Source organism: Sorex araneus, chromosome 4, assembly GCF_027595985.1.
Source record: "Sorex araneus isolate mSorAra2 chromosome 4, mSorAra2.pri, whole genome shotgun sequence".
Taxonomy (NCBI): Eukaryota; Metazoa; Chordata; class Mammalia; order Eulipotyphla; family Soricidae; genus Sorex; species Sorex araneus.
The window spans coordinates 128,451,610-128,466,113 of NC_073305.1; the positions used below are offsets into that span (position 1 = coordinate 128,451,610).

At 33.1% G+C, this 14,504-nt stretch overlaps 1 protein-coding gene across 1 annotated transcript in view; it reads left to right on the forward strand.

Moving 5' to 3' along the window:
- GRIK2 (glutamate ionotropic receptor kainate type subunit 2) overlaps positions 1 to 14,504 on the forward strand; it is a 633,736-nt gene that overhangs the window by 399,240 nt on the left and 219,992 nt on the right. The window contains exon 10 of the mRNA XM_004605692.2: positions 4,722 to 4,835. Coding sequence (XP_004605749.1) covers positions 4,722 to 4,835 — 114 coding nt within the window. The remainder of the gene's footprint in view (positions 1 to 4,721; positions 4,836 to 14,504) is intronic.

The window sequence follows — 14,504 nt, forward strand, 5'->3', positions numbered from 1 at the left end:
TATGGGATGCTGGGAATCGAACCCGGGTTGGCCGTGTGCAAGGAAAACGCCCTACCCGCTGTGCTATTGCTCCAGCCCAACTAAAGTTATTCTTATGTAGCACTCTGTAAATTCTCTACCAGTGAAGATTCCTGTTCATTTGGTTTTTTCAATTTTATTTTCTTGGATGTATATTTATATTAAGACAAATCTCGGAGAATAGAAATATCTGGCAAAATAGATGCATTAAAATTGGCAGTAAATATTAAAACTGAAAAAATTAAATGATATGAGACAAATGCATTGCTTTGGTCAGACCTGGTGCTTAGAGGTGAAAGTATTAGGATTATAACAAATTGTGTACTTGTTTCAGCATATTTTTAAAATATAATCAGTTTTTAATTTTTTTCATAAAAAAATAAAATAAAACTGATACAAAAATAATTAAAAAAATATTTTGCTAATTGCTGCAATATATATTAATCAATATAATTCATATTTTAAAGACAAGTTAAATGTCAAGTTTGTCAGATTTCACTTTTAATTCAAGCTTAATTTCAACCTTTGACATCTCATTTTTTGAATAATCACTTTCTTAATTTTCACTCATAATTAAGAAACTAGGATTAACAATTAGCAGCCCAATGAATTTCTTACTAAAATCTCATTTTATTTTTTATACGGAGAAATGAGAATTAAATGTGAAATGCATATGTGTTTCATGTTTAAAAACATATATATTCTATTTGTAAAGAATATTTTGAAGAATATTTTGAAGAATGTGTGTGGAATATATTTTTAGCAAAAATATAGTAATTCTATAGATATCTTTTGCTATCACTCTTTTTCCTGCTTGTCGAAACCTGTACTCATTAAGTCCCTGTTGGAAAAAATGTCTGAATGGAATTCACAGTCTTCAAAATGTACCTAAATCTGAAATATGCTAGACAGTTCAGAATTATTTCTTCGATAAATTTTTAAAAATATAATGCACGATAGTTTTATCTTCTTCTCTTTCAGGGTATTTAATTCTTCCAGCTTTATCCCTGTAGCAACAGAGATCCATATATCATTGGAACATACATTTCTTTTGCCATCTTAGGGAAAAGCAATGTTAATGATGATGTTTAGTAGTATTTAAACTAGTCATTTTATGTTGATTCTTGAAAAACAAAACACTCCCTTGTCAGAGTTGAGAACTAATGTTTTTTCTTTGAAAGACATTATCATTTAATTTTTCGAATTGCCACCAGAAAAATTGTTAATGCCTTGAACAGATCTTATGGGTTTTAGTTGTTCATGTAGGTGATTATTTTACTTTTCTTGATAGCATTAACTTTAAGGAGGATAAAATAAAAAACAAACTATGTATGATTGGTATTTAATGGCAAATAAACCAAATCAATAACAAACTCTCAGAAATAAAAATTACATTAATGGTAAAGGTTTTTCTGGGGGAAAGGAAGAAGATCAGGTTGAAATGAATATAGAAAATCAATTATGTGCTTATTAAAAAAACAAGCATTTTGGAAGTTATCTTGATGGACTATGTACAGATGTTGAATTATAATTTGCATAGCTGAAACTTAAATTTTATTGACCAATGATACCTTAATAAAATCTTATATATTAATATTTTAACAGTTTATTTTTTGTTATATTTGTGTCACAGATAGTCATGGTCAGGGCTTATTTCTGGCTCTGCTCTCAGGCATCATTCCTCTCAATACACTAGAAAAAATATATATGACATTAGGGATAGAAGTAGGGTTGAGATTGGCCACATTATAGGCAAGAGCCTTAATCCCTTATAATCCACTTAGCTATATATGCACACAAGTATATTTATAAAAATATAAGTACATAAATATATACTGGGGCTGGAGCGATAGCACAGCGGTAGGGCGTCCGCCTTTCATGCTGTGGACCCATGTTCGATTCCTCCGCCCCTCTCAGAGAGCCCGGCAAGCTACCAAGAGTATCGAGCCGGCGAGGCAGAGCCTGGCAAGCTACCCGTGCATATTGGATATGCCAAAAACAGTAACACTAAGTCTTTCAATGAGAGACGTTACTGGTGCCTGCTCGAACAAATCAAAAATATATATTGATATATGTATATATCTTATAATTTCTTGTTATGCTTCTTAAGATCCACAGAGCTTTTGTATTTCAACTATTTAATTTGAGTAAGCACTAAAACTAATATAATTGAAATGCATTGATTTGATTTAAACTATTTGAATAATATTTGAATGTTTAAATATTTCTTTCCTCAAGATAATACCTCATAATTGAATATTTTTACGTTGCTATATTTGAGAAAGGCAGAGTTATTGAGTTAAATTTTATTCAAATGAACTGTAAAACAACTTGGTTCCTAAATCTTTAATCATATTCAGTATTTGATTTTCCTTACACATAAATAAAATTCCAAAACATGAAAAACCTATGTTTGAATAAGCCATTTCTTCTTGCCAAGTGATTATATGCTTACTGATTTCTTATCTTTATGTCAACACTGTTGTTCAAAATTGTGAAATTACAGACTCTATTCAAATTTTTGAGTAACTTATTTTAGAAAAGTTATCACTGATGGGTTCTTTGTACTGTCCTCATAGGCTAAATCATTGATGTATGAACATAGTATAGTTTACTATAAATAGTTCTTTAATCTGAATTTTCCAGTCAGGTAGCACATAAAACATTGCTTTGCAATATTTAATGCTTGTCTTTGAGAGATCAAGTGCCAGTTCTTGTTGATTTATTGACTATTTCTTGACTGTATTACCAGAGGGCACTTCTGGTGACACTTAGCGTGACTGTGCAGACTGGCAGATTCAGAGAGGGGCATAGGAATGCAGTGCTCTGTGGCCTTGCAGTATTAGGGGTGACCAGTGTCACCCCAGCAATGTCTAGAGAACCCTCAGGGCTAGACCTAGCAGAAATCTGGGACAATGTAGTGGTCCAATGAGTTGACATGCTTGTCTTGCATCTCCTCAGAGACTTAGTCATGAATCTTTAAAAAGTACGTCCAGTGGTGAGTCAACATGGAGGAGACTATTAATTCTAAGTCTTGGTGACAGTGCTCAAACATCTCTTCAGTTGCAGAGATTGAAGGAGGAGGTGCACCCTCTTTTCTTTTCCTTTTTTTTCTTTCTTTCTTTCTTTCTTTCTTTCTTTCTTTCTTTTTTTTTTGGTAAAGATCACATCCACCTGACAATTGTGTGATTGGAAATAACTTACAGACAAAAATTTCTACCTGTAATCTAATAGGCATTGTAATTAACTAATACACTCTGATAGTCAGGTCACAAAAATCCCCTCTGATCAGACATTGTGTATTCATTCATGCCTACTGGATGACATAGATATACTTATAGGAAACACATTTAACCACGGGAAGACATACAGATATAGGATTCTACATGTACCTGCACTATTGTACCATTATACAACAATGTTTACACTAAAAGAGAAATAGAAGGGAAAGGAGCTGAAGAGTTAGGAATTCTCTCAAAATCTGGAATATAGCAAGAGTAAAATTGTCTTCCAGATGACCTCAGTAAATTACTTAATTTGTATTCCCCTAAGTAAAGAAAATATTTACTTCAAAATAAAGTTTTAAATGCAAGATAAATTTTTTTTAGTGTGTGATAGTTAATCTAGTATAACTACTGATGCTATAAGAGTCTCATCCACCACAGGAAATGAAACATTAATATTCTTTAACTTTCTTTATATTCAATGTTTTTTACCCCTCTATTTTTGACTCTTTTACATAGCTTTCCAAGTATCTATCTTTTGAGACAGGCACCCGAAGGGATATGGCATTTTCCTTGCATAGAGCTGATCCAGGTTTCATATCTACCTCCCAGTGTGGTCTCCTAAGCACCATCAGTAATGATTCTTCTAGACAAAAGACCTGCCAGGCTCATATAGCAGAGCTATAAGAATCATATTTGTCACACGTTAGCACCAGGATTTGAACTTTTGACCATATGCTTGCAAGCCAGGTGTTCAAAACACTGTCCCATTACTCTTGACTGGAAAAGTGACCATTTCTCCATCTAAAGCTGAGGAATTTGAAACAGACAGGTAGTCTACCCAGGTAATCTGATATTAAGCGATGGTTTTGTAGTGAGATAACTTGGTGAAATTTTGTTGTAATTTCTGTTTCTTTGAGTATTACCATAAAATACTATAAAGTTTTATTTTTAAAAGCCAGAAATAGTAATAGTAGGTTTGATTTTTCTCTGCTAAGAGTTGTGCAGAATATTAATCAATGTACCTCTTAAGCTTTACTTTTTACCTGTTAATTTGTCCTGGATTCCCAGGTTTTGCTCTATTAGCTTTGTCCATATATTATGGAATGTTATCTTGGTAATTAGAGGATGAGAGAGATCCATTACAATAAATGATATGTGCTATTAATGAGTTTCTAGCCAACTATCAAGGTATCATCAACTGTGGTTTATCTTGGTGAATGAAAGTTTGAATGGGAAATTAAGCCCGACTCTTGACTGCTAACATTCACTGGATCATTTTGTTCTTTAATGTCACACTTCACTGGACACACTTCACGAAGCAGTGAATCATGCTTCAAACAGGCAGCCTTTACTTGAAAGACAGCAGATAATGCATCAGAGGTGAATAATAAGTGTTGGCAGTCTTAACTTTCTCTTGCAGTACTCTCTCCCAGGTGTCTGATGGACAATTTACAAAGTACATATGCTATTTTATAGATTGGAACTTGGGATCCAGCCAGTGGCTTGAATATGACAGAAAGTCAGAAGGGAAAACCAGCCAATATTACAGATTCTTTATCCAATCGTTCTTTGATTGTTACCACCATTTTGGTAAGTATTTGTTTTTTCATTCTTTTAAAATAACTGTAAATAAACATGAGCATGAATAGAAAAGACCACTCACTATTATTGGAAAAGTAGTGAACATCATGCAATGCACTAGACAGTTATTTAGCGATCTCTGTATAAACAGATGACTCAACTTTAAAGTATTAGTCACATTTTATTTTGTTAGTCTTTAATGATATAAATTATCTTAATGTTCAGCCTGCTTTTATTGGTAAAGAATACAACTTCATATGTTACTGTGAATCTTTACATTTGCACAAACTAGTTACTATTGAATAATTATCAGTGTTTGGATTTGAAAAATGGAGGCAGATGTATGAATATATTTATATGAAGAACTGATTGCAAACTTTGTTTCTACTTTCATTTCCTGTAAATTTATTTAAAAGGAAATGGCATTTATTTTTCAAAATTTTTATTATAATTATGTTTTAACTTTGCTTTCAATGTAATTTTTTTCATCATGGAGAATCACATTTACTAATCTCCGTAATGAAATCAAATGGCAAATGCTTCTTTTAAGCCAAAAATATTTTTACCACCAACAGAATTAAATACTAATAAGCTAGATATTTTTGCCTCTCAAAATTATATATTTTAATTAAATCACAAAGTAATGTTCACTTCTGTCTAATATGTCATTTGCAAATGAAAACGTTTATTTAAGGGTAAACAAGGAGCAGTTCCATTAATGTAGTCTGTATTTTCTACTTTCAGAATAAACTTTTAAATACTAGTCCTTATGTATTCCCAGTGAATCGTGTCGGAAATAAATTTCCATATGAATTTTGGAATTTCTGTTAGTTTCAAACTTGTTTTATGGTGGCAAGTCAAACAAGGAAAAGTTTATAATTTGTTCTTGTTAGTAACAATAAGGGCTGCCCACTACCTGGGTTTGTCAGAATAAATAGCTTTGCTTGAAGACTCTTGATAATGAAGTAAAGTTCATACTCATGTAAGACTGTGACAGAAGCTCGGGTGATTACTTTAAAATAATTTCCTTACTAAGAAATTCAGTAAAGGCTTTTTCCTGTGGATCCTATAAAAGTTTCCTAAGTATTCGTTAACAAAATTACTTATTCTCTTCTTTCTGACTCATTTCACTCAGCAAGATACTCTCCATGTTCATCCATTTGTAAGTGAATTTTATAACTTTAGTTTTCCCTAACAGCTGTGTCATATTCCATTGTGTAGATGTATCATTTCCTTTCTTTAACCAATCATCTGTTCTTGGACATTTTGGGTTTTTCCAGATTCTGACTATTGTGAATAGAGCTTCGATGAACACAGAAATGCAGATGGCATTTCTGCTGTAAGTTTTTGGGCCCCAAGGATATATTTCTAGAAGTTATATTGATGGGTTGTATGGAACTCAATTTCTAGTTTTTTGAGGAATGCCCCTATTGTTTTCCAAAAAGACAATAATTTTGTTAAATGCAAACTAAAAAGCAGTGAGACAGTCTATAACTTGATACTTAGTTTACTAATCAGAACTCCCTTTATCATAAATTTGATAGTACTCATATGTTATATATCACACACTTATTCATTATATATGTAGAGTTATATACCCAAGAAATTACATTTGAAAGCTGTATTTGACCAATAAAATAGACATAGTCTCTGTGCCCTTGGTGTTAGAAAATGATAAGCATATCTGAGGTAAATTACACATATGCATACACACACCTTGTGATTAGGATATGACAGAATGATAAATTGTGTGGTATCTTTTACAGGATGGTCCTGAGTTATATTAAAGTTTGGGCCTGGAAGCACTAGTCAGGATAAGGCTCCTCAATGTAGAAGGAATAGCTAGGATCTAAAGTTTGAGAAGGAATTAGCAAGATGGAATGAAGAAAATGTTTGTTCTTAGAAGAGAGAGCAATTAATTCACAAACTTGAAAGGAGGCTATTAGATGTTTCTGTGGTCTAATTATCATCTTTATCAAATATTATTAAATTTATATAATTAATCACAAATTATATTATATATTGCATACATCATGTATGTGCTCAGCAGCTATACAAAGCACCACTCATTTACCATATTGGCCTTCTAAGGTAGATAAGTAATATGACTGATATCCAAGTTGCCTAGGTAACATGGATATCATGTATAGAAATTTCAGCCAATCTCTTTAGCTAACTTATTCAACCAATACTATAAAAGAAAAGATATAATGTCCCACTGTGGGAAATTTAACAGTCATAGTTTATGACCAAATTAGTGTATTGATTAGGAGTTATTCATGGAAAGCAATGCTTCTCATCAAGAAATTCTATGTGTGCTCTCTTCGGCAGCACATATACTAAAATTGGAAGAAATTCCATGTGTGAGAGAACTCTGGTTTTCTTATAGATTTGTGTCCCCCAAATTGCAAAGATTTATAGATTTAGATTGTTCTTGCGTGGATATCTTGTACGTTTCATTTCTCTACTTCTAATTTAGCATGTCATTTTCCCTTAGACTCTAAAGTCATATCTTACATTTTTTTGTACAATTAAAATAGTACTGGAGCTGATCCTAAAACTGAGATTAAGTATTTTGTTTAAGGATGTTTTTTACATACCTTCAACAACACAACCAGTAGCATATCCAATAGTTATATCATGAAATGCATTTATTTTACAAATCCTATGCTAATTTTATTTTAGTTTTGAAATATAAGATTCATGACATGGTAGACTTTGGAAGTTTGTATAATGTTACCTCTAGGTCTATACCTAAAATTCAGATCTACTTATGCCTTCTCTTTAATAGTCCTCAATTTATCTTGCATTTCCAGTATGTTGCTGAAATGCCCTTTGTTTTTGTATTTGTCATTATTAATGGAATGAAAAATATTAACCCAGTTCATGCTTTATTAATGATTATTATATAACAGTTGTTAAAATATAGATTCCAAATCACAAAAATAATTGACCATTTCTGGATGAGATGGAGAAATTTGTGACTAATATGTACATTATCTTCTCTATTGTGGCTCTAAAAACTTCTAGCTAGAGATTGTAGCAGGTTACTGAAAATTTAATTTAAGTTCATTTGGGGAATAACCTGTTTTCCCTGAGTTCTTAGTTTTGTAGAATAGTTTATTTTTGTCCACCAAAAGATTACTAACACATAAAAGATGCTGTCATACTCTTTCCATTGATAACTAGTAGCACTTCAAATGACTATGAATTTGGTTACTTTTTGTTCAAAAATCACTTACTCTTAAAGTAGTTCTTTCTTCCTGATTGCTCAATGAACTTAACAAATATGCTTGTAGCTGTAATTGCATCTTATTTTTCATTTTCTCCTCCCTTCCTTAGAGGCTGTATTTCAGTATAGAATTGACTTACTTAGGCTTGTAAAGCTTTGCTGGTGCAGTCTGCAGATAAGAGAGAGCTTATTTGAGAGCAAACCCCTAAGGACAATGGGCAGAATCACAATATGAGAGAAACAAGAAGTGAAGGGACTGAATCTAATCTCTCCTAAATCACTCTGCATTTTTATTTTCCAGTAATATCAACTAAAACAGATTTCTAGGGCTTCAAATATGTCACTACAATGACTTGTCCCTCTGTTTGTCTTTTTCTGTTGTTAGAATACTTTCAAACATGCAGTACTTAGAAAGTTTCTAGCGTCTGGGCATTTAAATCTACTGCCACTAGCTTAAAAAAAAAGTAATTCTTCGCAATCCATACATCATTTTTTTAGGATGGTTAAAAAGTTTTGAGCATGAATATTGGAGTTAATAATGTTTACATACTTTAAAGAAGATACAGTAGAAATACAAATCTAAGTACTACTTAATGTAATATATGAGGTGAGTTGAGTTTCTCATTCAAACTCAGTCTTTTCAAATTAATTTCCCGAAACCCTCTTTTTCAAGGGAAACCAAATCTTCTCTCACCATAACTTTATTTTTTTCAATTTCAGGAATTATGCTGGCCTGGCACTACATTTAATCCTTTCATTTTTGCTCTTCTTGTTCTTTTTTTTATTTATTTTTTATTTTTTTTCCTTCTTTGGGTCACACCCAGCGATGCACAGGGGTTACTCCTGGCTCATGCACTCAGGAATTACTCCTGGCGGTGCTCCGGGGATTATATGGGATGCTGGGAATCGAACCCGTGTCGGCGGCATGCAAGGCAAATGCTGTACCCATTACTATTGCTCCAGCCCCTCCTCTTGTTCTCTTAGCTCCCTAAATAACTCTATAAATAAAGAACTGTTGGTTGTGATACCATAAAGATAATGTTTTTATTTGAAATCATACATAATTTAAAAAATCAGAAGATCCACTTCCTTAAAAATATTTAAAAATTGAGTAGAACTTAATATGAATCACAAAATACCTATATCCCTCTAGCTCTCTTGCATACACACACCACTGCTTTTTTTATTCTTGTTTATCAAATCTAATTTTACAATGGTAATACTTAATATTCTCATGTTGCTATATATGTTTTTTCTGGTAATGTCACTATCAATATTACAATTTTTTATTTTATTACACACATTAAAATTTTATTATGTAAGATTGAGAAGAGAAATATGTGTTTTTAGTTTAGCCATATTAGCCTACGCGATAATGAAAATGCAAATACTTTGCTTTCATTTTCTTATATTCAAAGATGGATTGGAGATAAAGCGCAGTGGGCAAGGCATTTGCCTTCACATGGCCGACCAGGTTTGATTCTTCCATCCCTCTTGGAGAGCCTGGCAAGCTACCAAGAGTATCCCTCCACACGACAGAACCTGGCAAGATCCCCGTGGCGTATTCAATATTCCAAAAACAGTAATAATAAGTCTCACAAGTGGGACATTACTGGTGCCTGCTCGAGCAAATCAATGAACAATGAGACGATAGTGCTACAGTGCTTCAGTGCATATTCAAAGATGCTATGTTAAGGGGTCAGAGAGATAGTACAGTGTGTAGGGTGCTTGTCTTGCCAGCTGTTCACCTGGATTCAATCTCTGGCAAACTGTATGGTTTTTTGGAGCCACAGAAAGAGTGATATCTGAGTAGAGAGTAAGGCATAAGTCTTGAACACTGACTTTTGTGGCAAAAGAAAGAATGAACACAAAGATACTATGTTAATAGGTACTACTTTAAAATTAACAAGTTTTAGTTATAACCATGACCTGAGATTCAGATACACATTTTCAACTACTGACAGGACAGATATCCACCAGCATGAAAAATGTGTCAAATTCAGTATAAAAAACCCCTCTTCAATTCAGGCTCTAATTGTATCCCTTCCCTAAAGTTTCAAGTTTATGGTTTCTGTATTTTTTACTTCATTCAAACCAGAAATGTCAGAAATGTATTTTCTTACAGACCCCAGTCTTCTTAAACATAATATTCACAACTATGTACACAAAAGGAAGAGGAAAATGGATTATTCTAAGAGATTGTTATGAAATATATCAAAAATATATTTCAATAAATATGTCAAACAAGTGAGATATGTTTTGTTCAACGTTATTACTAAAAGGGGGGATGTATAGAACTGAATTTTAAGTTACTCTTGTAGGAGAGAAAAGAAATGATAGCATTGAATGACCAAATATGAAATTTCTTAAGAATGGATTTGATTTGGGGAAAGACCACTTGAGAAACGTGGGTGAGGTTCTCTATGAAGTGTTTGCTTTGTCCCAAAGCATAACAGGAATGTGGGGCGATGGAGATAATGAATCCTTCTTTAGTCATGTATAAATGCAGATGCTGGTAATAACTTTGTGTAGTCAAATCCTGATTATTCGTGTGAGGGGATAATAAATTAGATTCAGAAATGAAAATGCCTTTTGGAGATTAGCTCATAGGTGCAGTCCCCTTCCCATCAGACCTCTTACTGGAAGAGCAGTGAAATGGCATCTTTGATTGATTTGTGCTTCAGTTCTTTCCCCACTCAGTCTGCTTTCACTCCTGAATTAAGATAATGAAATATGTAAAAACCAAAACATAAATATCTGCAGAAAGACAGAAACCAGTCCAGTATAAGCTGGTCATTCATTCAAGTAGCATAATAGCATTTTGTTTTCACTAAAATGTAAATTTGTCTTTTTAAACATGAAAGATAATCTCTAAGCCAACTTTCACTTGAAATCCTTTTGTTCTGACCTTAGTATCATCCCTGATATGTTGGTAAACAGCACTACATTAAAAAAAAACACTGATCTTCTTTGAATGAAAGATTTATTTTAATATATCATGTCATTATTTCTGTAGATTTTATTTCAACTTTCAATTATTAAACATCACATTTATGGGAGAAGGTTTTTCTTACTTTCCTGAACTCAGCAAAATTTTTATAGATACAAAGTAGAAACAAAACCTTTTCTTATAATGATAATTATAGCCAATAAAGACTAAGTTGTGTACATTATCTCATTTTCTGAAGTTGTTCTTCTGAAAGAAAATGAACATAATTTTCAGCAAGAAGAATGTGGTAATTGCACTTGCAGTAGTTTACTAAAGGATCTGTATAACTGAAAGAGAATTAAAAAGAATTCCTTTGCTTAATGCACTTGCAAATCAAAAGAAAAGAAAAAAATGAAACTTTTATAGATTTCCACTGAATGCACTGCATTTTGAAAAAAAATAGCAAAATATAAAGTGGTTTATTAAATAGTTACTAAGTTAAAACTGATTTTCTGGCATACTCTGCTATTTTGTTATTGCTTTAAAACATAAACCCAGATTATGTTTTTGAACTAACCAGAAAGGTTATGCAAAATTTTATGTTCCTTTCTTAATAATATCTTGAGATATCAAAATGGGAATTGTATTTCAGACATGAGAGAAATATATGAGTCCATATGGAGGCTTATATTTTTTCACGTTAGCAAACCAATCATCCTTAGTATTTCCTTTCTTTAAAGAGTGTCATTCTCATAGAAGCTCCTATTTATTGTGGGTTTTGGCGTGTTTGGTGTTTGTGTTCTGTTTTGTTTTTTCATTTTTTTCCTTCCTGGTATTCTGACTTCCAATTGTGATAACTGGTAGTACATAGTGGATTTCTGACTTGAATGCTAATTAGGATACCAAAACTCAGATCTTCCATACTGTTATGAGTAGAAGGAAATTCTTAAAACCAGGACTCAGATAGTGGAAAAACTTTTTTTCAACCAAAAAGCAATAAGAACACAAATTTTGAATGACAGTGGTTGAAAAGAGGAAATGAATATCACTGTTCATCCAGTGTGGTTTGAGCAATCAGCTTTGTCGTTATTTGTGTTTATCTTTTTCTCATTGTTCTTGTTTATTTCTTATGATTTGAATTAAAGAAGGTCAGATCCAATTAAATTTCTATGTATTTTCCAGAAGCTTTTAGGTCTTATGAATCAATGTAATCAAATATCAATAGCTGAAATTTCAAACCAATTCTCTTTTCATTTATTTTTTTATATTTTAGTTACATTTACTCATAATTTTACAATAATGTCAATCAATATTATATTATATTTTAAGATCAACATTTACTAAACACAGTTATAAAATTTCTCTAATAAATTTACAAAAATATCAAAAACTGTTCTAGAACCACATGTTGTTTACACCCGCAATAATATTAGAGTAAAAGTAACTCTTAAATTATAAGTTGTAATTGCTTAAAGACCACAGTTATAAAACCAAATAATCACTGATATTTCCAAATATTAATATTTATTTCTTATGAAATTTCCTGAGGTTTAAAATATTTTTAATTAATGACAAAAAGTGCTATATGAAAGAGTTATAACAATCTTCTGAAAAATGAGGGAACATCAATTAGAGTTTATGTATATTTTCTGAAACAGAATTTTTGGATTTTATAATTGCGTTCAGTGTGATTTTGTGACTTACTAAAAAAATTAATAAATATTAAGGCACCATGATTTTCAGTTATGTGTAGTTGAATCTCAGTCATTCAATGCTCCAACAGTCCCACAACCAGTATTGACTTCCCTCCACCTGGGTCACCAGGTCCTCTCCCACCAGTCTGCCTTTTTGATAGGAATATTCTTGGGGGGGAGATGAGGGTTCGGTCACATATCACTGTGCTCAGGGCTTACGCCTACCTCTTCACTCATGGATCTATTCTGGTGTGACTTGGAGAACCATATGTGCTGCCCTGGATCTGTCCTGGGTCAGTTGCATTTGGCAATGGAGATGTCTTACCCACTATGCCTTACCCACTTGGTCTCAAACAGGCAGGTTTAATTGTTGTAGTTTGGATCTCGTGCTTACAGCATTGTTGGCTCAGTATCATATATATATATATATACATATATATATAGCAGTATAGTATCATATATCTAAACCATGTTTTGATGTATGTATATACCACACCTTTACATCATGGATGCGCTTGAGGCCCCTGATCTCTAAGCCCGTTATCTCTCACGTATCTCTTCTCAACCCACACTGAAGTTTCTTCCCTTCCCCGTGCTCATATCTAGGCATGGGATCAAGGGTCAAAATACTATGAACATCTCTGCTTCTATACCATGCATTTCATCCTCCTATTATTCTTTTATATTCCACAGATAAGAGATCATTTTATGCCATAATTATTTTACTCTTTTTTTATTAGTGAATCACCGTGAGATTAAGTTACAGACTTACAAGTTTTCATGCTTGTGTTTCAGTCATATAATGATCGAGTACCCATCCCTCCACCAGTGCCCATTTTCCACCATCAATAGTCCCAACATCTCTCCCACCACCCCCACTCTGTGCCCTTCACCCCACCCTGCCTCTGTGGCAGTGCATTCCCTTTTGCTCTCTCTTTTTTGGGTGTTGTGATTTGCTACAGAGGTATTAAGTAAGCATCATGTTCAATCTATAGTCTATTTTCAGCCCGTATGTCCTATCCCTAGTGGGTCCACCTGGCACCCTTTGCTTTTTGCTCCCTTCTCTATCTGAGCTGCTTTTTCCCCCAGCATGTGATGCCAGCTTTCAAGCCGTGGAATAATCCTCCTGGTACTTATGTCTACTATTCTTGAGTGTTAGTCTCCCATTCTGTTACTTCATATTCCACATATGAGTGCAGTCTTTCTATCTCTGTTCCTCTCTTTCTGACTCATTTCATGACGTGATACTTTCCATGTTGATCCACCTATATGCGAATTTTATGACTTTATCTTTTCTAACAGCTGCATAGTATTCCATTGTGTAGATGTACCAAAGTTCCTTTAACCAGTCATCTGGTATGCCATAATTTTTTAAAGCTGTGTGTTTGTATGCTTGATTTGCCTTAAATAACTCTGGAATAGTGCTAGGTTGAAAAGATATAAAATAGATTCTTTGTTTTTAAAAAGTGTTTTATTTTTTTTTAAATTTAGAATCCATTGCTCATCAATTTGCTCCAGTGGGCACCAGTAAGTCTCCATTGTGAGACTTGTTGTTACTATTTTTGGCATATAGAATACACCACAGGTAGCTTGCTAGCCTCTGCTGTGCAGGCAGGATACTCTCCGTAGCTTGCTGGGTTCTCCAAGAAGGATGGAGGAGTCAAACCCAGGTCAGCTGCATGCAAGGCAAATACCCTACCTGCTGTGCTGTTTTAAGCACCATTAATTTTGATCTTTATCTCTTGCTTAAATTTTATCTCTTTGCTTACTTAGTAAAATGCTATCAATTTCTTTGCTTACTTAGTAAAATGCTATCAATTTAA